General features: G+C 35.9%; 2 protein-coding genes, 3 non-coding genes and 1 pseudogene across 5 annotated transcripts; 3 read left to right on the top strand and 3 right to left on the bottom strand.

The window, feature by feature from the left end:
- Positions 1–4,552: 4,552 nt before the first annotated feature.
- LOC125525273 (ribulose bisphosphate carboxylase large chain-like) lies at positions 4,553–5,818 on the bottom strand. The gene has a single exon (XM_048690273.1). It carries the CDS (start codon positions 5,701–5,703, stop codon positions 4,621–4,623), a length of 1,083 nt encoding a protein of 360 aa, XP_048546230.1. The 5' UTR covers positions 5,704–5,818; the 3' UTR covers positions 4,553–4,620.
- Positions 5,819–6,428: 610 nt separating this feature from the next.
- Positions 6,429–8,555, top strand: LOC125524494 (annotated as a pseudogene).
- A 4,502-nt stretch (positions 8,556–13,057) lies between these two features.
- On the bottom strand, positions 13,058–13,130 carry TRNAF-GAA. The gene has a single exon. It is a non-coding gene; the product is annotated as a tRNA-Phe (tRNA).
- A 1,665-nt stretch (positions 13,131–14,795) lies between these two features.
- On the top strand, positions 14,796–14,868 carry TRNAT-UGU. Its single transcript has one exon. It is a non-coding gene; the product is annotated as a tRNA-Thr (tRNA).
- Positions 14,869–14,973: 105 nt separating this feature from the next.
- LOC125524496 (photosystem I assembly protein Ycf3) lies at positions 14,974–18,849 on the top strand. Its single transcript, XM_048689540.1, has 3 exons — positions 14,974–16,920; positions 17,665–17,890; positions 18,616–18,849. Exons 1-3 carry the CDS (start codon positions 16,789–16,791, stop codon positions 18,774–18,776), a joined length of 519 nt encoding a protein of 172 aa, XP_048545497.1. The 5' UTR covers positions 14,974–16,788; the 3' UTR covers positions 18,777–18,849.
- Positions 16,082–16,168, bottom strand: TRNAS-GGA. Its single transcript has one exon. It is a non-coding gene; the product is annotated as a tRNA-Ser (tRNA).
- Positions 18,850–21,871: the final 3,022 nt, after the last annotated feature.

Below are 21,871 nucleotides of genomic sequence, written 5' to 3'. Positions count from 1 at the left end.
GGAAAGACAATTTCACTATATTTCTTACCGGGAACAGGGCCTATCACAAGAATGTTTTTTTATCGGGACGATAACTCTGAAAAGCAAGATTTCCTATCTTTTCTTTTAACTCAGGGGAAATACGATCGGGCGGCTAATTCGAATCCCTCGGGCAAAATAAGAACAGCACCTACATTCAACCCTCCCTTTTTTCCATTAGCAAGAACTTGTTTCAATTGCATATCATAAGGAATTCGAAGAACTGCTTCAAATACAGTATCGGGAAGCACAACTTGGGGAACTTCAATATCGACGGGCTTGCTAGCTAAATGGCAATTGGCACATACAATTCGTCCAGTTGCTTCTCGTGGGTTTTCATAACCCTGCTGCGCAAAAATGGGATATGCATTTGAAATAGATGTCCGAGTTATTACGTATATCATGATCGATACAGAAATCGATCGAGTTATCTGTTCCTTTACCCAAGAAAAAGTATTTCTATTTTCCATGTCCAATCGCAGATCCCAGAATTTCTACAATAAATTAGATAGGTAGCTAAGCTAATCTAGTTCCCTATACACGAATCTGTTGTCATTCTACTGCAACAGTTGTACTGCAATGATGAATACCTTAAAGTAGGTATAAATAGAAAGAATTTTGCTAAAATGGAAAAGGGCTTTCTTTCTAAAAAAAGATGCTTGCTAATTTGATTAATATTAATATCGGGAGATCAAATGAATTTATGCTTCACTAATTGAATGATAAATGACTACAAGCGAAGGAGATAGACGATTTAAACAAAAAAAGACCCAAAATTTCAAACATGTATCTAGAATTACTGGAAAACTACAAACAAAAATAGTGAGTCATTTAAATTATAGAAGAATTCCTGAACCCATCCAAAATCTGGTCATTTAAATTATAGAAGAATTCCTGAACCCATCGTTAGGAGCCCATCCAAAATCGTTGTAGACCCAACGAATTACTAGTTCCCAACCACGGGTGGAGTGAAATCCAACAAAAAAATCAGTAACTAAAAGAATAAAAAAAGCTTTTATTGAGTCATTTAAATTATAGAAGAATTCCTGAACCCAAGAATTCAAAATGACAAGTTCCTCTTTACCCAGAAAAAAAGAACCACTTAGAATAGCCAAACATATTATATTTGTCGAGAAATGCAAAATTGTATGGAGATGATCCTCATTATTTATTTTGACCCATTGTATTATTTCCTTGTGTATTCCTGTAGGAGGTTTTTGTACATGTGTCTTTAGTTTCCCTTTTATCATCTCGTCCAAGAGAGAAAGTTCTTCTAATTCTATGAATCTTTCTAGAATCCTTTTCTCTTGAATATCAGTTAAGAGAGTTTCGGATTGCCTGGTATTCCACCAATTCTTATTCCAAAGTTCCAGACATTTGTTAAATGAGGAAGAGACCCCCCAAGGCAAAAGTATGATAAATACAAGATATAGTAAAGAAGGCAATGCTTTCTTTTTTTTTCATTTTTGATCTGTAAATGGAGTTGTTAATGAATATGCTTCATTCGCTGACTCTATTCCATTCCCTGACTCTATATGATGATATTTCTATTTCATGATATTTCTATTTCTTTGAAGCAAAAACTCTCTAGGTTTGATACCCTGTATCTATTCTTCTTTTTTGTATATTAGTTATTAGTGGAATTTCAGTGCATTGGGTTCTTTCTTAGATCTAGATGGAATGAAATAGTGAAATAGAATAAAAAAAAGCCCTTTCGGATGAAAAAGGAAGAATAGTATGCGATATATCTAACTTGGATAAAAAAAATTAAAAGCAAATTTCTCTTATCCTCGTTTGTTCCTTCCTTTAGATAAATACTTAAAAATCCCCTTACAATAACAAATCCAATTTAGAAGGGACTTCCTCCCTGTGTTGAGAAAACTTTTCTTCTTCCAATTCTTCTTTTCTTCATTCAACTTAGTTCAAAAAAGATACCTCAAAATACTTCAATTGGTACGCGCAAGAAATAGGCCAATTCGGCAGCTTTTTGTTCAATTTCTCGTGGAGTAAAAAATTTATCATCAGTATGAGTCAAGGGAATGATCCCCTGGCCCCGGATTTCCATATAAAGAATACGACGAGGATAAAGACCCTCTTTAACCTGAATTCTAATTGATTGGATATCCCGCATAAGGAATCGAAGGAAGACGCGACGTTTTATTCCAGGGAATCCCCAACGAAAAATGCACACTATTCCCTCTTTTCTATCGAATCGGTCATAACCACTACCTACATTCCACAAAATAGTACACCACAAGTAGGAACTAATGAATAGGCCTGCGATTCCGTAGAAAGACATCACGACCCCCTGCGGAAAAAAAAGAATTTCTTGAGATGGAAGTATAGATATAATATCCTTACCAAGATAATTGGAAATCCCAACCGATAAGAATCCTAGTGAACCTAGAAAAAGAATACAGGCCCAGAAAAAATTACCCCTTTTTCGAGAACCTTTTAGAAGTTCTACCCATTTGTGTTCTGATCGCCAATTCATATTAGATATACTAAATCCAGCAGCGGTCGATTGAAATTGAGAGAATAAGCTAAATAATTTTGACTTTACTTTTTTTGATTCTGAAATCGCCTTCAGCAACTAGTACTCCTGTGAAATAATAGTTTAGATACATTGACTTTCTATTCAAAAAATATTCATTGATTCAACTAAAATAAATAAAATAAAACTCGCTATACCTGGCTCTGCATATTCATGCATTTATGCTCGTAGCCTATATCCGCATCCATAACCGTTTTTCATTTGTGTGTAGAAAGTGTGTGGAGAAAAAGCCACATACCCTACCATATTATATTACTTACACTAAAAAATACTAGACAATCTTATTTTTTTGCACATAAAGAAATAAAGAAGTCATTGCAATTGCCGGAAATACTAAGCCTACTAAAGGCACGAAAATAGAAGGTAAGTTTAAATCTGTCATGGAATAGGTGTCTCAATTCAAATTTACTATTTCTATCTAGTCGAAAAATATCTTAAGATTCTTATGATATAATTAAGTATATCTATTATAAGGAATATTGACTATTGTATTGTATTTTTTATTTTTAGTTTGAAAAATATTCTGTAAAAAAATGAAAGGATAATAAGAAAATTCCAAAAAAGGAGAACTAATTAAAAAGATTTTATTTTGATTTTCCCATCCTCATGGCCTTTCTATCTTTCTAATCTAATTTGAAATTGGATTCAAAAGAAAGCAGTTAGAATTTACTTCCTGCATACATACTTCTCTAGAAGCGCATACAATAATGCGTGGTAAAGGCAGAAAAATAGTATATTCAATCAAAATCAAAGGGCAAATTATCTTACCTACTATAGATCCCCTACTACCCTCTTAGACTTTAAAAGGCGATATACCACCCAAAGAAAGGGTATGAAAATGCCGGGTGGAGTTAGCTTTTCGACGAAGACCCGTCCCGTGCAGCGAAGCCCTGTTAGTAAGACCCCCCGCAATAATGGATTATAGAAGAATATTATTCCAAATACTCCTCTGGACGCATATAGTAGCATTGCGATTCCGAATCTTTTTTATTTATGAATATGAACAGAAAAAATTCATTGTATCGTTGGGTCGGAGCAGAGGTTTGGTCCAGAAAAATTAGAAACAAAACGTCTACTCTACCGCATTGAAGTCTATAGCGTTGTATTTCCACGAAATTATAATTCTTACCATCAGGATACGATCCTTTCTTTTGAACTAAACGTCTCTACGATGGGTCCAGGTTCTATGTCCAATCCCAAATCAAGGATTTCTCGCTCTTGATCGGAGTCATAAACTAAAAAAAAACTACCTTTTTATCCTTTTTCTCAAGGTTATAGAAAACTTCCTTATCTAGTTCTAGCATTTTGAAAAAAATGCTTCTTTTTTTACACACAGTTCGAGTCACTTGTTGACTCACGATTACGCCTGTTAAAAGTTTCAAACGTCCTCTTTTTTGAAATTGAAAGAGAGTCCCATAAAAAGGTCTAACTTCCAAACTATGTCTTTTTTCATTCATTCTCCTTTAGTTTTTTTCTCTATCTAGAAGTGGAATAGAATAACCCGGTTGAAGGGTAATGATCATACGTCTGTAATGCATTGTATGGCCCAGAATAGGTCCTATTCTTCTACCTTTTCCAGGTAGTCGATGGCTATTCACAGCTACCATCTTAACACCAAAGAAGAGTTCGACCCAATGCTTTATTTCTGTCTTAGTGAATCCCGATTCGACATTAAAAGTATATTGATTCTTTCCCAATAAACGAAGACTTTTTTCTGTAAATACTGCGTATTTGATTCCATTATCATTATCATATGATAATACTATATTTTATTATTTTATTTGTATTTATTTATTGTATTATACCTTAATATATATATTCTAGATATATAGAATAGACGAATCTCAATTTGTCAAGTCTCATGATCATATCATGATCTATTTTTATTCGGCTCAATCTTTTTTTTCTAAAAAAGATTGAGCCGAGTTTAATTGCAATCAATTAGAAGAATAAAGAAGAATTACTGCATTTCATAACTGATTTTTTTCTCTTTTTATTTCGTTTCTTTTTTATTTATACCTTCTTTATCTTTAGTTTTATCTAGTTAATCAATAGTATCTACCGGCTCGAACTCGAATTTGATCGCCTTCCATACTTTCACAAGCTGCGGCTAGTTCAGGACTCCATTTGCAAGCTGCTCGGATAATTTCATTACCTTCGCGAGCAAGATCGCGCCCTTCGTTACGAGCTTGTACACAGGCTTCTAAAGCCACTCGATTAGCTGCTGCACCAGGTGCATTTCCCCAAGGATGTCCTAAAGTTCCTCCACCAAATTGTAATACAGAATCGTCCCCAAAGATTTCGGTCAGAGCTGGCATATGCCAAACATGAATACCACCTGAAGCTACCGGTATAACACCTGGCATGGATACCCAGTCCTGAGTGAAAAAGATACCGCGAGCACGATCTTTTTCAATAAAATCATCGCGCAATAAATCAACAAAACCTAAAGTCATTTCGCGTTCCCCTTCTAACTTACCTACTACTGTACCGGAGTGGATATGATCTCCCCCAGACATACGCAATGCTTTAGCTAATACACGGAAATGCATACCATGATTTTTCTGTCTATCAATAACTGCATGCATTGCACGGTGAATGTGAAGAAGTAGGCCATTGTCGCGGCAATAATGAGCCAAAGTAGTATTTGCGGTGAATCCCCCAGTTAAGTAGTCATGCATTACAATAGGAACCCCTAATTCTCTTGCAAATACAGCTCTCTTAATCATTTCTTCACATGTACCCGCAGTCGCATTCAAGTAATGCCCCTTGATTTCACCGGTTTCGGCCTGTGATTTATAAATAGCTTCGGCACAAAAGACAAAACGGTCTCTCCAGCGCATAAATGGTTGTGAGTTTACGTTTTCATCATCTTTGGTAAAATCAAGTCCACCACGTAGACACTCATAACACGCTCTACCATAATTTTTTGCGGATAATCCCAATTTTGGTTTAATAGTACATCCCAATAAAGGACGACCGTACTTGTTCAACTTATCTCTTTCAACTTGGATACCATGAGGCGGGCCTTGGAAAGTTTTTGAATAAGTAGGGGGAATTCGTAGATCCTCCAAACGTAGAGCACGTAGGGCTTTGAAACCAAATACGTTACCTACAATGGAAGTAAACATGTTAGTAACGGAACCCTCTTCAAATAGGTCTAATGGATAAGCTACATAACAGATCCATTGGTTGTCTTCCCCAGCAACAGGCTCGATGTGATAGCATCATCCTTTGTAACGATCAAGACTGGTAAGTCCATCAGTCCAAACATCAAGGTATATCCCCCCCGAGAGTGCCATAATATTGAACCAAACCTTAAATATTTCTCTTACGCGAAATATTTATCTCAAGTTTTTGATCAAACGAATAAAGAATTGATCTATTAACTAAACTTCTCCGAGTATGGCAAAAATGATGACCTTACAGAATAGTTAATGATTCTTAGACTACTAAATAGAAAAGATTTGAAAATCATGGCATGGGTCTCCTTTTTTTCTTTCTATAGAGTTTTCTATATGCACAATTTCTCGATGTTTCGATGAGAATAACTTACCTGCTTTAGTTTCTGTTTGTGGTGACATAAGTCCCTCCCTATAACTCTTGAATTAAGAATTCTCACAATAACAGGGTCTACTCGATGTTAATTAGGCGTAAATGAAACTTTAGCAAAAATCTCGTAAAACAAAAAGGATATTCAATTAATATAATATCAACTCATTAAAGAAAATTGAGGGCATGCTTAGGTTAATGAATATGTTTCATTCATATATAATGCGTACACCCTGTGTATGTTCTATCCTATAGGAATTCCAATATAGGAATTCGATAGGAATTGAGTTGTTGTTATGGTAAGTTAACACGGTTCGTTATTAAACCATGGATTTGATTTACCAAATCCATAATTATTGTATACTCTTTGATAGATATAGCGCAACCCAAATTAATTCCTAATCCTTATTTTACAAGTTCTTAATAGTTCTCTTTTCTTATTTTGAATGCAAATACCTAACTAAATACTAATAAAATTCTTTGTTGACAGCAATCTATGCTTCACAGTAGTATATATTTTGTATATCGAAGTCCTAGATAGGAAAGTAGAGTAGGCACAGATCCTCCACAAAAGGCAAAATGTATATGAAAAAAAGATTGATTGAACTTTCCAATGGACTCATTCCATGAGTAAACGATTGAATGGGATTCGCTTGGGCAACGAAATCAAGTCCTGGTCCCCTTTTCTCTCTTATTGAATTAACTAATTCATTTCCTTTTTACTTTTGGATTTTTTTTGATTTGATTTGGCATTATTCAACAATAAAAAAAGAAAAATTTCGACAAATTCCTTTTTTTAATTATGTGATAATTATGAGAACCAATCCTACTACTTCTCCTCCCGGGGTTTCCACAATTGAAGAAAAAAGTACAGGTCGTATCGATCAAATTATTGGACCCGTGCTGGATGTCACTTTTCCCCCAGGCAAGTTACCTTATATTTATAACGCTTTGGTAGTCCAGAGTAGAGACACTGCCGATAAGCAAATTAATGTGACTTGTGAGGTACAACAATTATTAGGAAATAATCGAGTTAGAGCTGTAGCTATGAGTGCTACGGACGGGTTGATGAGAGGAATGGAAGTGATTGACACGGGAGCTCCTCTCAGTGTTCCGGTCGGTGGAGTTACTCTCGGACAAATTTTCAACGTTCTTGGGGAGCCTGTTGACAATTTGGGTCCTGTAGATAGTAGTGCAACGTTCCCTATTCATAGATCTGCGCCTGCCTTTATCGAGTTAGATACAAAATTATCCATCTTTGAAATAGGTATTAAGGTCGTCGATCTTTTAGCTCCTTATTGACGTGGAGGAAAAATAGGACTATTTGGGGGGGGGGGCTGGAGTAGGTAAAACAGTACTGATCATGGAATTAATCAATAACATTGCTAAAGCTCATGGGGGCGTATCCGTATTCGGTGGAGTAGGGGAACAGACTCATGAAGGAAATGATCTTTATATGGAAATGAAGGAATCCGGAGTAATTAATGAAAAAAATATTGAGGAATCAAAGGTAGCTCTAGTCTATGGCCAAATGAATGAACCACCGGGAGCTCGTATGAGAGTTGGTTTAACTGCCCTAACTATGGCGGAATATTTCCGAGATGTTAATAAGCAAGACGTGCTTTTATTTATCGATAATATCTTTCGTTTTGTTCAAGCAGGATCAGAGGTATCCGCTTTATTAGGGAGAATGCCCTTCGCAGTGGGTTATCAACCTACTCTTAGTACAGAAATGGGTTCTTTGCAAGAAAGAATTGCTTCTACTAAAAAGGGATCTATAACTTCGATTCAAGCAGTTTATGTACCTGCAGACGATTTGACCGACCCTGCCCCTGCCACAACATTTGCACATTTGGATGCTACTACCGTACTTTCCAGAGGATTAGCTTCCAGGGGTATTTATCCAGCAGTAGATCCTTTAGATTCAACCAAGACTATGTTACAGCCTCGGATCGTTGGCAACGAACATTATGAAACTGCGCAAAGAGTTAAGGAAACTTTACAACGTTACAAAGAACTTCAGGACATTATCGCAATTCTTGGCTTGGATGAATTATTGGAAGAGGATCGTTTAACTGTAGCAAGAGCAACAAAATTGAGAGTTTCTTATCACAACTGTTCTTTGTGGCAGAAGTTTTTACTGGTTCTCCAGGAAAGTATGTTGCTCTTGCGGAAACTATTAGGGGATTTCAACTAATCCTTTCCGGAGAATTAGACGGCCTACCTGAACAGGCTTTTTATTTGGTGGGTAACATCGATGAAGCTAGCACGAAAGCTATAACCTTAGAAGAGGAGAACAAATCGAAGAAATGAAATTAAATCTTTATGTACTGACTCCTAAGCGAATTATTTGGGATTGTGAAGTGAAAGAAATCATTTTATCCACTAATAGTGGCCAAATTGGCGTATTACCAAACCACGCCCCCATTAACACAGCAGTAGATATGGGTCCTTTGAGAATACGCCTCCTCAACGACCAATGGTTAACAGCGATTCTGTGGAGCGGTTTTGCGAGAATAGTTAATAATGAGATCATCATTTTAGGAAATGATGCGGAACTGGGTAGTGATATTGATCCGGAAGAAGCTCAAAAGGCACTTGAAATAGCCGAAGCTAACTTGAGTAAAGCTGAGGGTACGAAAGATTTGGTTGAAGCGAAGCTCGCTCTCAGACGAGCTAGGATACGAATCGAGGCTGTCAATTGGATTCCCCCATCCAATTGAAGACAATCCAGTGGTTTATAGTTGATACAAAGAAAAAGGGAAGAGGGGTAGAAAAAGTTATTAGATAGCGAAGCGAAGTAAGTCCAATGCTATCTAGTAATTTTTCTACCTACTTACCTACTACCGGATTTCAACCAATGACTCCCGCCGTATGAAAGCAATACTCTAACCACTGAGTTAAGTAGGCAATTTATCACCACAAAGGAAGACCCATTACTTCGATCGATTATATATTGAATCCCTTTTCTAAGCAATACCGCTCTGTTATTGGTCTGTTATATACTAAATACTAAACTAAATACTAAACAGATACAGATCAAAGGGGTATCCTCTGGCATTAGAAAATATTCATCTTGACAAGAAATTATCTATATGTTAAGATATCTCTGATAAGGGCTATAGCTCAGTTCGGTAGAGCAACTCGTTTACACGTGCGCCAATGCTTTTCAAAGGAGCTTATTTATGCAATGAACATAATCGATCTTATTGCAAAATCAATGTCTTACTTCATAGATTCGAGAGAATAGGAGAACAGTAGCCTGACAAACAGTCGGTTCAGTCCGATTCAGGTGCCAATTCAGGTGCCTAATCAAATAGAACCCTTATGGATTTGCTAGTTGATAAGGTAAATATCCAGCCCACTAAATGCTAGGCGTAATGAGGATAAGGGCCTCCAAAAAACTTCTTTTCGTTCTATGAACTTTAAGGTGTATGAAGTCTCATAGTTAACTCTTGCAGTGGAACGATAGAGACTCCATTTCACTTAGGTTGATTTAATTTAGACCGGAGGCAGACCTAAGTCAAGGTAATCCTCCTTTGAAACACTTTGGTATTGCTCCTAGATAGATCATAATACAAAAAATCAATCAGAGCACAGGGAGCCATCTCATTATCTTTCCGTAAAGAAAAACTATGGTGGACTAACTGATCTTTAAATCAGTTTATGAAAGAGCCCAATGCAAAAAAATGCATGTTGGGTCTTTGAAACAGTTCAAATCATTTCGATAATAATCCGTTTGATCTGTTTTACCGAGAAGGTCTACGGTTCGAATCCGTATAGCCCTAATATGCCCTTTTTTAGATTTTAGGATCTCTATCCTATGTTTTCTTTAGTTTAGTATAGTTTTCATTTTCTCATTAGTATTTGTTTATAGACTGGATAGGCGCCTGCGACATAGAATAGAGATAAAAGCATTACCAAAGGCTCATTCATCGAAAATCAAAATCATACAGACAGGAAAAGAAAAACGAATTTCTATCAAATCAATAGAAGAAAGGATCCTTTCCCTGATTTGAATCCCGTCCTCCTTCAAATAGGATATCTCTAGACTTCCCTATAATAACTGCAATGATTTTATCCATTTTGCGAATTCCTACTTTGTTTTAAGTATATTTATTACTTTGTTTATAGATACATTATGTAAATTGATCAACTTTAAATAGAAAAAATAAAGTAAAGAGTAAATAAGAAAACAGAATATTCTGTCTCATAGTTCTGAAATAGAGTTCTTTATTTTTATTTTATAGTATTACTTCTCATTAATTATACTGCATAGATTAGTCCTACTATCTTAATTAGGTTCTAATTTAGTAGTATTCTCATTTTTATTTAATAGTCTCTTATTATTTTATTATTAAATATTTAATAAAGGATAGAGCTATTCTTTTTTCTAGAGATTCTAGAGAAAGCGAGACAAAGTGAAACGAGAAAGTTTTCTTTATATAAGAATTAGATCTACATACACCATATCTAAATAGAATGGTAATCCAAAAGAAAGGGAGTTGGGATTCCATTGGATGAATCTTTAAAGAAGATGCAGCACAGAGGAAACAAAGGCTAAACTTAAACTAAGCGCTTTTGTTTGAACAAAAAAGATTCTTGTTTCACCGAGGAAAAGAGAGAAGTTCTGGATAAATTGACAATGCTGAATTGAATTAACTAATTTAAGTTCTGCCTATTCCACATTAATGGGAGTACATTATGTTTCTGCTTCACGAATATGATATTTTTTGGACATTTCTAATAATAGCAAGCCTTATTCCTATTTTGGCATTTTCGATTTCAGGACTTTTAGCCCCGGTTAGTGAAGGACCAGAGAAGCTTTCTAGTTATGAATCGGGTATAGAACCCATGGGAGGGGCTTGGGTACAATTCCGAATACGCTATTATATGTTTGCGCTCGTTTTTGTTGTTTTTGATGTGGAAACCGTCTTTCTATACCCTTGGGCAATGAGTTTCGACGTATTGGGTGTATCCATTTTTATCAAAGCTTTGATTTTCGTGCTTATCTTAGTTGTTGGTTTAGTTTATGCATGGCGAAAAGGAGCCTTGGAATGGTCTTAACTGAATATTTAGACAAAAAAAAGAAGGAAAAGATTCTATTGAGACAGTTATGAATTTGATTGAGTTTCCCTTACTTGACCAAACAAGTTCCAATTCTGTTATTTCAACTACACCAAATGATCTTTCGAATTGGTCAAGACTCTCCAGTTTATGGCCCCTTCTATACGGTACCAGTTGTTGTTTCATTGAATTTGCTTCATTAATAGGCTCACGATTCGACTTTGATCGTTATGGATTGGTACCAAGATCAAGTCCTAGGCAAGCAGACCTAATTTTAACAGCCGGTACGGTAACAATGAAAATGGCTCCCTCTTTAGTGAGATTATACGAGCAAATGCCTGAACCAAAATACGTCATTGCTATGGGAGCCTGTACTATTACAGGGGGAATGTTCAGTACGGATTCCTATAGTACTGTTCGGGGAGTTGATAAGTTAATTCCTGTGGATGTCTACTTGCCGGGCTGCCCACCTAAACCGGAGGCAGTTATAGATGCCCTAACAAAACTTCGTAAGAAGATATCGCGAGAAATAGTTGAGGATCAAACTCTATCTCAAAATAAAAATAGATGTTTTACTACCAGTCAAGAGCTTTATGTTAGGCGCAGTACTCATACAGGAACTTATGAGCAAGAATTGCTCTATCAATCACCATCTACATTAGATATATCTTATGAAACTTTTTTCAAATCCAAAAGTTCAGTACCTTCCTACAAATTAGTGAATTAGGAGAGGGGCTCTTTTGTGTAGAAAAATAAAAAACAGGGCAATCTTTCAAACTTGCATCCGAAATGTGAAATATTTATACAAAGAGGGAGAGATGAAGACAATGCAGCAGGGTTGGTTATCTAATTGGATAGTCAAACATGAGGTGGTTCATAGATCTTTGGGCTTTGATCACCGAGGAATAGAGACTTTACAAATAAAAGCAGGGGATTGGGATTCCATTGCTGTCATTTTATATGTATATGGTTACAATTATTTACGCTCCCAATGTGCTTATGATGTAGCACCCGGTGGATCTTTAGGTAGCGTGTATCATCTTACGAGAATACAATATGGTATAGATAATCCAGAAGAAGTCTGCATAAAAGTCTTTGCCCAAAAGGATAATCCTAGAATTCCGTCTGTCTTCTAGATTTGGAGGAGTGCCGATTTTCAAGAACGTGAATCTTATGATATGGTGGGAATCTCTTATGATAATCATCCGCACCTTAAACGTATCCTAATGCCTGAAAGTTGGATAGGCTGGCCCTTGCGTAAGGATTATATAACCCCCAATTTTTATGAAATACAAGATGCTCATTGAATGATAAGAAATTCATGCTCACTTATACAACAGAACTCCAGATTTTATTCAAGTCAAGGAATATTCTTTTCCTAGATGAAACGGAATACCTATTTATAATTAATTCCTAATTATACAAAAGCATTCCAGATAGACTGAGCAAAAAAAGGGTTTCATTTGGATTCCCCTATTTTGAAAATCGCATATTAATTTCCTTCATATGAACAGAAAAATAGGATGACTCAAAGAAGTTCTCTACCAGGAACTTTGTACCGCGCGCATTACTTAGCACAACTAGGAAAATAAGATAAGATAAAGATAAGCAAGACTAAAAAAATATTCGTCGGAATAGCGGAATACAAAATTAAGAAACGCAAAAAAATAAAGGGGAATCTCACCCCCTTCTTTATCATAAAGAAAAGATATATTTTAAAACTTCTTTAAAAAGAAAACGAAGTGCCTCTATATTTATATTATAGATTTATCCACTTAGATGAATAAATATTATTAATGAATATGTATCACAATCCATCTCGAGGTATTTGGATCAATACCTATTCGGTGGATCTTTTTTTTTCTCTGCCAGGAACCAGATTTGAACTGGTGACACGAGGATTTTCAGTCCTCTGCTCTACCAACTGAGCTATCCTGACCTTTTCTTGTCCATCATCCTAGTAGAGTATTTGTATCTATGTCAATTAAAAGGACTAAAAATTAATTAAAGTATTTCAAATTTAAAATTTGAAAATGGGGGGGGGGGTAGTCCTATGCATTGTGCATGGTTTACTTAAATAAAACTTAAAAATAGAGTGAATAACCAAGATTTCTTGCCGATACTCTAATAAAAAAGAAATCTATTTAATGAATAGGATAAGATCCATTGAGTTCTCTTCGCATTCCTTTGTGAAAGAGTAGAATGAGAAAGCTAATGAATCTTAAACCCATTGCATTGATAAAAAGAAAAAAAAAGTGCATTGATAAAAAGAAAAAAAAGAGGATAAATAATAATAATATAGTATAGTTAGGGAATAAAAGAGGATTTGGGGATAGAGGGACTTGAACCCTCACAACTTATAAAGTCGACGGATTTTCCTTTTACTAGAAATTTCATTGTTGTCAGTATTGACATGTAGAGTGGGACTCTCTCTTTGTCCTCGTCCGATTAATCCACTTTTTTAAAGATCTCGAAAACTTTGAATTTTAATTGAAGAATTTGATTATTCAATATTCGATTGGAGTGGATTCACAATAATGAAAAAAAAATTACGATATGAGTTTTTTATTTCATAATCATAATCATTTCTAATTTCATTTTTAAAAAAGATAAAGAACCTATATTATAATTATAATATAATATGAGTTCTGTGATTAATCGTTTGCTATGTCAGTATCTATACGTGTTTATTAAATGTATAAGGTATAAAACCCCTCTTTCTCTAATTTAGAACTAGAAGGAATTCCACTAACAACACAACGTAATCAACTCGATTCGTTAGAACAGCTTCCATTGAGTCTCTGCACCTATCCTTTTCCTTTGTATTCTAGTTCGAGAACCCCTTGTTTTCTCAAAACACGGATTTGGCTCAGGATTGCCCTTTTTTAATTCCAGGGTTTCTCTGAATTTGGAAGTTACCACTTAGCAGGTTTCCATACCAAGGCTCAATACAATCAAGTCCGTAGTGTCTACCGATTTCGCCATATCCCCATTTCCCTCTTCTTTGAGACCAGGATTCCTTGTGTAATTTCATCCATCTCTTAGTTTTTTTTTGAATCATTGAGTTCATCACTCAACGTAGTCTAGCAGTTCAGTTCGACTCTATTTGAGAGACCTTGCTTGCTTATTGCAATTCAGAATTGAATTGATTCTATCCTTGATGTATTTGCAATTCAATCCGAATCAATATATCCAAAAGTTTTTATCTCCCCCACCTCCCGTCTTACTTTTTTATAGTATTAAAAATTATACTATAATGCTTGATATTTATTCTTTTTTTCTAATCAGAATTAGCAATTTTATTTACTCTGACTCTATGTTCCCCTTAGTGAAATATTAATCCTCAAATTATTAACAAATAATAAAGTCTATAATGATCGAATGAAAATACCAATAAATTCTATAATTTTATTTTTTAATATCCTATAGTTAAGCATATCAAGCTAACTTTATCTTTAAGAAGTTTTAGTATTTTTTTATTTTTATAAGTATAACTTCAAATTTAGAACTAGTTAATAGCTAAGATTAATAACTAATATCTGAGATTTTACAGATTTCCTATACTATACCTATTTCTATTTGTTACACTATTTCCGTTATGTAAGCCCACTTAGCTCACAGGTTAGAGCATCGCATTTGTAATGCGAGGGTCATCGGTTCAAATCCGATAGTCGGCTTTTTTTCTCTATCGATGTTCTACGAACAAGAATCTCTTTTTTTCCGAATTAAATGGAGAATCCAGGATCTTTTATGTTTTTTACCTTACAATTTTGCTAGATACAAAACAATAAAATAAATAATATATATAAAAAAAGATTTTGATGAAATTCCATTTTTTGGGGTACTTTAGTTGATTTTACTCTGTTTATCCTGTAGTTTAATTCAGTTTTAATTTCGATGTATTCTGTAATGTAAATACAATGAAATTAATTGTGTAAAATGAAATTTCAATAAAATAAAAAAATGAGTCTTCATGTCCCGTTATCGAGGACCTCGTTTAAAAAAAATACGCCGTCTGGGAGCTTTACCAGGACTCAGTAGAAAAACACCTAAATCCGGAAGTAATCTTAAAAATAATTCAATTCTGGGAAAAAGGAGCAATGTCGTATTCGTCTTCAAGAAAAACAGAAATTGCGTTTTCATTATGGTCTGACAGAACGACAATTACTTAGATATGTACATATCGCTGGAAAAGGAAAAAGGTCAACAGGCCAGGTTTTACTACAATTACTTGAAATGCGTTTGGATAATATCCTTTTTCGATTGGGTATGGCTTCAACCATTCCTGGGGCCCGCCAATTAGTCAACCATAGACATATTTTAGTTAATGGTCGTATAGTCAATATACCAAGTTTTCGTTGCAAACCCCGAGATATTATTACTACGAAAGATAACCAAAGATCAAAAGGTCTGGTTCAAAATTATATTGCTTCATCGGACCCGGGGAAATTGCCAAAGCATTTGGCGATTGACACGTTGGAATATAAAGGACTAGTAAATAAAATCCTAGATAGGAAGTGGGTCGGTCTCAAAATAAATGAGTTGTTAGTTGTAGAATATTACTCTCGTCAGACTTGAACTTAACGAAAAAAGGAAAGGTTCATAGAATTTTCTTCCCCTTCCCCTTTCCCCGAACTAAATCACCCTAAGACCATTACCATTAATTTGTATTTTCCCATCAACTAGCTAAAATTGATTAACCCTAGGATTAGGATCCTTTTTTTCTTTTTTCCTCTATGTGTATTTTACATACCACAGTAATTTGCTATAGAGAATTTCTAATTTCTATTAAATCAAAATAAGATAATATAAGATATTATATTATTGCTGGAAAAAATTGTTATTTGATTTGATACATTGTGATCCTTAACGTTGATGAATTAAGAAAAACGGAAAGAGAGGGATTCGAACCCTCGGTAAACAAAAGTCTACATAGCAGTTCCAATGCTACGCCTTGAACCGCTCGACCATCTCTCCTACATAACTTATTATGGAAAATAAACTGAGTGAATAGCGAGTTTTCTTATTCCTGCAGTACAGGTACAACCGCAACCACTCGGGGGTTCCATAGTTCTATTGGAAAAATTCCTTTTGATCTAAGTGGAAGGATACATGATTTTTTACTAGAAATTGCGCTCGCTATAAAATAAAAGTTTTAATTTGGGTTTTCCCGCAACTAAAGAAAAAGAAAATGGAAGAATTCTTCTTATTGCATAATAAAATAAAGAAACCTTAGAATTCCGTTTGCATAAGATACGCTACACCATACTATCGAAATCAAAAATAGGGTATTAGACAATTAATAACTTTGAAAACACGAAATAGTTGATAACATAAGTTGTTGTTCAGAAATAGGAAAGTGGAATGAAATCCAGTCTTAGTCAAATATTTCATATCTCTTCGTGTCCAAGCAGAAGGAAAAGGATACAATTTGAGCTGAGCGGAAAATCCATATCTCTCTTATCCATTTAAAGCATATGGATTTAGAGTAGAGCATATGGATCAATCTATTTATAATTATAAGAATCGAATGTGTTTGTTTTTATGTTATTTTGTGAAGGAATGAAAACAATTCTATATAGAATGGGTTGGGAATTATGCCTAGATCCCGTGTAAATGGAAATTTCATTGATAAGACCTCCTCAATTGTAGCCAATATTTTATTGCGAATAATTCCGACAACCTCAGGAGAAAAAAAGGCATTTACTTATTATAGAGATGGTGCGATTTGACTCTTTTTTTGATTTTTTTAGCCCTACCTATACCTCAGTCTTACGAAAAAGAGAGGGAGGTTGGCATAGAGAGAACCAAATTTGTAAAGCAAACAAACCCACGCTTCGGGAAGGTGAGGTGAACTAACAATTCCTTCCGTCGTGTATCCTCGATTGATGCGGCTTCAGATACTTCAATTGTAGATTTGAGTATTGAGCGAAAGGTTACACCTACAGGATATGGTATGGTATGGATTACAGGCTAATCCTACTCTATTAGTATCCGTAGGCAGGGGAGAAAAGCACTACACCTAGAAATAGGAATCACCAAGAGAAAAACTTTGTTAGAAATTACCCCTTTCCTGATCGGTATCAGGGCTGGGAAGAATGGTTGGGATAACTAACAACCATCAGGTTTGTACTTTGGATACCCCTATAACCATCAAAGATCGTTGAAGTAGCTAATTCCTCTAAATAGGAGGCGTTGAGAACAAAGAAATTATTGGAGCTATCGTTTTCCTCTAGCATTAATAGAATTCATTGGTGTTAAGAAAAACCTCTTGTGAGAAGGTTGGCTAGAGATTTCTTGGAAAAATACCAGCCCCTTTCGGTTCATAATGAGACGGGCCTAATTCTATTTTGATTCTATAGATTATTTCGCTTAGTACTATTATGTACAGAAGGGAGGAGCCGTATGAGATGAAAACCTCATGTACGGTTTTGGAACGGAGATTTTTTGAATAGAATGAACGACCGTAACGGATGTTGGCTCAATCCGAAGGAAATTATGCGGAAGCTTTGCAAAATTATTATGAAGCTACGCGACTAGAAATCGATCCCTATGATCGAAGTTATATACTCTATAACATAGGCCTTATACACACAAGCAATGGAGAGCATACAAAGGCTTTGGAATATTATTTCCGGGCACTAGAACGAAACCCCTTCTTACCGCAAGCTTTTAATAATATGGCCGTGATCTGTCATTACGTGCGACTATCTCCACTATAGAAAGAAAAAAAAAAAGAGAGGATCAAATTTTCTAGTAAATACTAGAAAAAAAGGGCTTTCTACATAGGGATCGTAAAAACAACGATTTTTCCCTATCAGCTGTAGGAAGGAAGGACACTTCACGAGAATAAAAAAACGAAGAAAGTATGGCCTATACTACTACTCTATGGATAAAGTTTCTCAAATTGATAGAGAAAGCACCGTAAAGATCAATTAGTGAGCGACTGGGTCGATACAACTAAAAAAACTGCTTACTTATCCCATGATATGGGGCAAAATTTAGGAATCCGCTTATGTAATAGAGCCGATCCACTAAGGGATTAAGCAGCGGTGTAGTATCAGATCCCAAAGATAGTAAGTTCTTTTTTCTTTCTTATGGAAAAAAGTCTTTTTCAAGGATTCTATAGAGATTTCATATATGAAACCGGGATAGTTACCTTTCAGAAAATTTGAACGAAGGCTCTATATCTATCTATGCTTCATTCTTCTGAAGGTGGGAAAAAAGATCAAACTGATTATTGATAAAAATTAGGGTTTGAAACTTAGGTAATTAATTTCTTCTGCTTAACCCAAGAACAAATTGGATCGATTTTTGATAAATCGAATTCAGTTAAGATAGGGGAAATTCAGATAGCAATTTCTGAGCCGTATGAGGTAGGAAACTCTCAAGGACGGTTCTAAGGGAAGGAACTTCCTATTCTAACCGGGGAGAACAGGCCATTCTACAGGGTGATTCGGAAATTGCGGAAGCTTGGTTTGATCAAGCTGCTGAATATTGGAAACAAGCTATAGCGCTTACTCCGGGAAATTATATTGAAGCACAGAACTGGTTGAAGATTACGAAGCGCTTTGAATTTGAATAAGACCATGCTCCTTCTTTTTCATAAAATGGGTGGTTTGGTTGTTGATCCATTAATCAAATAAATTAGGTCGTAAGATCGAATCAAGAATTTCATTATATCCATTTCTTATACCTTCTATTTTATATGATATTTCATAAGAATAAACCATAGGGATAGGGTCTAGAATAGAAGTAATAAAGTGAATAAAAAGAGGGGGCAATCTAAATATTGCTAATATATTAGGACCATCTTATTAATAATTCTAATGAGTTATCTTGGAATTTAGAATCAAATAAAAAACCCTATATTATGCTCAAGGAAAGTAGATATAGATAGGAGCTTATGCCCTCAAAAAAATACACTAGTTTCTTAAATTAAAAATAAAAAAGATTTTTTTCTTACGTCGAGAAATATTTGTTTTTCAAGATAAACAATGTCCGTTAGGCACCTAATCTTTATGTCATAATAGACCCGAACACTTGCCTCGGATTGACTTCAATATATAATTGCTCCAAGTGAATAACTAAAAAAATAGAAGGATGGTAGATAGTAAAGAAAAGAACTAATCACAATATCTATCTTTCGAAATCTATCTTTCAAAATATATATCTTTCAAAGATTCACTAGAAAGACAGTTGGCGAATCTCTTTCTATGTCTTGTCCGGAAAGAGGAGGACTTAATGATTATTCGTTCGCCGGAACCAGAAGTAAAAATTGTTGTGGATAGGGATCCTGTAAAAACATCTTTTGAGGAATGGGCTAGACCTGGCCATTTCTCAAGAACACTAGCTAAGGGCCCTGATACTACCACTTGGATCTGGAACCTACATGCTGATGCTCACGATTTCGATAGTCATACTGGTGATTTGGAGGAGATTTCTCGAAAAGTCTTTAGTGCTCATTTCGGGCAACTTTCCATTATCTTTCTTTGGTTGAGTGGCATGTACTTTCATGGCGCCCGTTTTTCCAATTATGAAGCATGGCTAAGTGATCCTACTCACATTGGACCTAGTGCTAAGGTAGTTTGGCCTATAGTAGGGCAAGAAATATTGAATGGTGATGTAGGAGGGGGTTTCCGAGGAATCCAAATAACCTTTGGTTTTTCACCTCTGGTTTTTTTCAGCTTTGGCGAGCATCTGGAATAACTAGTGAATTACAACTCTATTGTACTGCAATTGGTGCATTGATTTTTGCAGCGTTAATGCTTTTTGCTGGTTGGTTCCATTATCACAAAGCCGCTCCCAAATTGGCCTGGTTCCAAGATGTAGAATCCATGTTGAATCACCACTTAGCGGGATTATTAGGACTTGGGTCTCTTTCTTGGGCGGGGCACCAAATTCATGTATCTTTACCAATTAACCAATTTCTTGACGCTGGGGTGGATCCTAAAGAGATACCACTTCCTCATGAATTTATCTTGAATCGGGACCTTTTGGCTCAACTTTATCCTAGTTTTGCCGAAGGAGCAACCCCTTTTTTCACTTTAAATTGGTCCAAATACGCAGAATCTCTGACTTTTCGCGGAGGACTAGATCCAGTAACCGGTGGTGTCTGGCTGACCGATATTGCGCACCATCATTTAGCTATTACTATTCTTTTCCTAATCGCATGTCATATGTATAGGACCAATTGGGGTATTGGCCATGGACTTAAAGATATTTTGGAGGCTCACAAGGGCCCATTTACAGGACAAGGCCATAAGGGTCTTTATTAAATATTAACAATGTCATGGCATGCTCAATTATCTCTTAACCTAGCTATGCTAGGCTCTACAACCATTGTTGTAGCTCATCATATGTATTCTATGCCTCCCTATCCATACCTAGCTACTGACTATGGTACACAACTTTCCTTGTTCACACACCACATGTGGATTGGCGGATTTCTAATAGTCGGTGCTGCTGCACATGCAGCAATTTTTATGGTAAGAGACTATGATCCAACTACTCGAGTAAACGATCTATTAGATCGCGTCCTTAGACACCGCGATGCAATCATATCCCACCTTAACTAGGTATATATATTTCTAGGTTTTCACAGTTTTGGCTTGTACATTCATAATGATACCATGAGTGCTTTAGGCCATCCACAAGATATGTTTTCGGATACTGCCATACAATTACAACCTATCTTTGCTCAATGGGTACAAAATATCCATGCTACTGCACCTGGCATAATAGCTCATGGTGCAACAACAAGTACTAGCTTAACGTGGGGAGGCGGTGAGTTAGTAGCAGTAGGTGGCAAAGTGGCTTTGTTACCTATTCCATTAGGAACCGCAGATTTTTTAGTCCATCACATTCATGCATTTACCATACATGTGACTGTATTAATACTTTTGAAAGGTGTTTTATTTGCTCGGAGTTCCCGTTTGATACCCGATAAAGCAAATCTAGGTTTTCGCTTTCCTTGCGATGGGCCTGGCCGAGGGGGAACATGTCAAGTATCCGCCTGGGATCATGTTTTCTTAGGTTTATTCTGGATGTACAATGCAATTTCGGTAGTCATTTTCCATTTCAGTTGGAAAATGCAGTCAAATGTTTGGGGTACTATAAGTGATCAAGGGGTGGTAACTCATATTACAGGGGGAAACTTTGCACAGAGTTCCATTACGATTAATGGGTGGCTTCGAGATTTCTTGTGGGCACAGGCATCGCAAGTCATTCAGTCTTATGGTTCTTCATTATCTGCATATGGTCTCTTTTTCTTAGGTGCTCATTTTGTCTGGGCCTTCAGTTTAATGTTTTTATTCAGCGACTGTGGTTATTGGAAAGAACTCATTGAATCTATCATTTGGGCTCATAACAAATTAAAAGTTGCTCCTACTACTCAGCCTAGAGCCTTGAGCATTATACAAGGACGCGCTGTAGGAGTAACCCATTACCTTCTGGGTGGAATTGCCACGACATGGGCATTCTTCTTAGCGAGAATTATTGCAGTAGGATAGTGGCTAGGAGGATTTGAAAGGCATTATGGAATTAAGATTTCCCAGGTTTAGCCAAGGCTTAGCTCAGGACCCCACTACTCGTCGTATTTGGTTTGGTATTGCTACCGCACATGATTTCGAAAGTCATGATGATATTACTGAAGAACGTCTTTATCAGAACATTTTTGCT

Source organism: Triticum urartu, chromosome 7, assembly GCF_003073215.2.
Source record: "Triticum urartu cultivar G1812 chromosome 7, Tu2.1, whole genome shotgun sequence".
Classification (NCBI taxonomy): domain Eukaryota; kingdom Viridiplantae; phylum Streptophyta; class Magnoliopsida; order Poales; family Poaceae; genus Triticum; species Triticum urartu.
The sequence above is the reverse complement of the archived record's forward strand: the minus strand, read 5'-3'. Positions and strand labels throughout refer to the sequence as shown.

Bases quoted from the DNA above. Each gene is read 5' to 3' on its own strand.
- LOC125525273 (XM_048690273.1), bottom strand. From the start codon at position 5,703: ATGTTTACTTCCATTGTAGGTAACGTATTTGGTTTCAAAGCCCTACGT.
- LOC125524496 (XM_048689540.1), top strand. From the start codon at position 16,789: ATGCCTAGATCCCGTGTAAATGGAAATTTCATTGATAAGACCTCCTCA. The intron at 16,921-17,664 runs TGACTCTTTTTT...CGACCGTAACGG, and splicing joins ATTATAGAGATGGTGCGATT to ATGTTGGCTCAATCCGAAGG. The intron at 17,891-18,615 runs ACGTGCGACTAT...CTTCCTATTCTA, and splicing joins TATGGCCGTGATCTGTCATT to ACCGGGGAGAACAGGCCATT.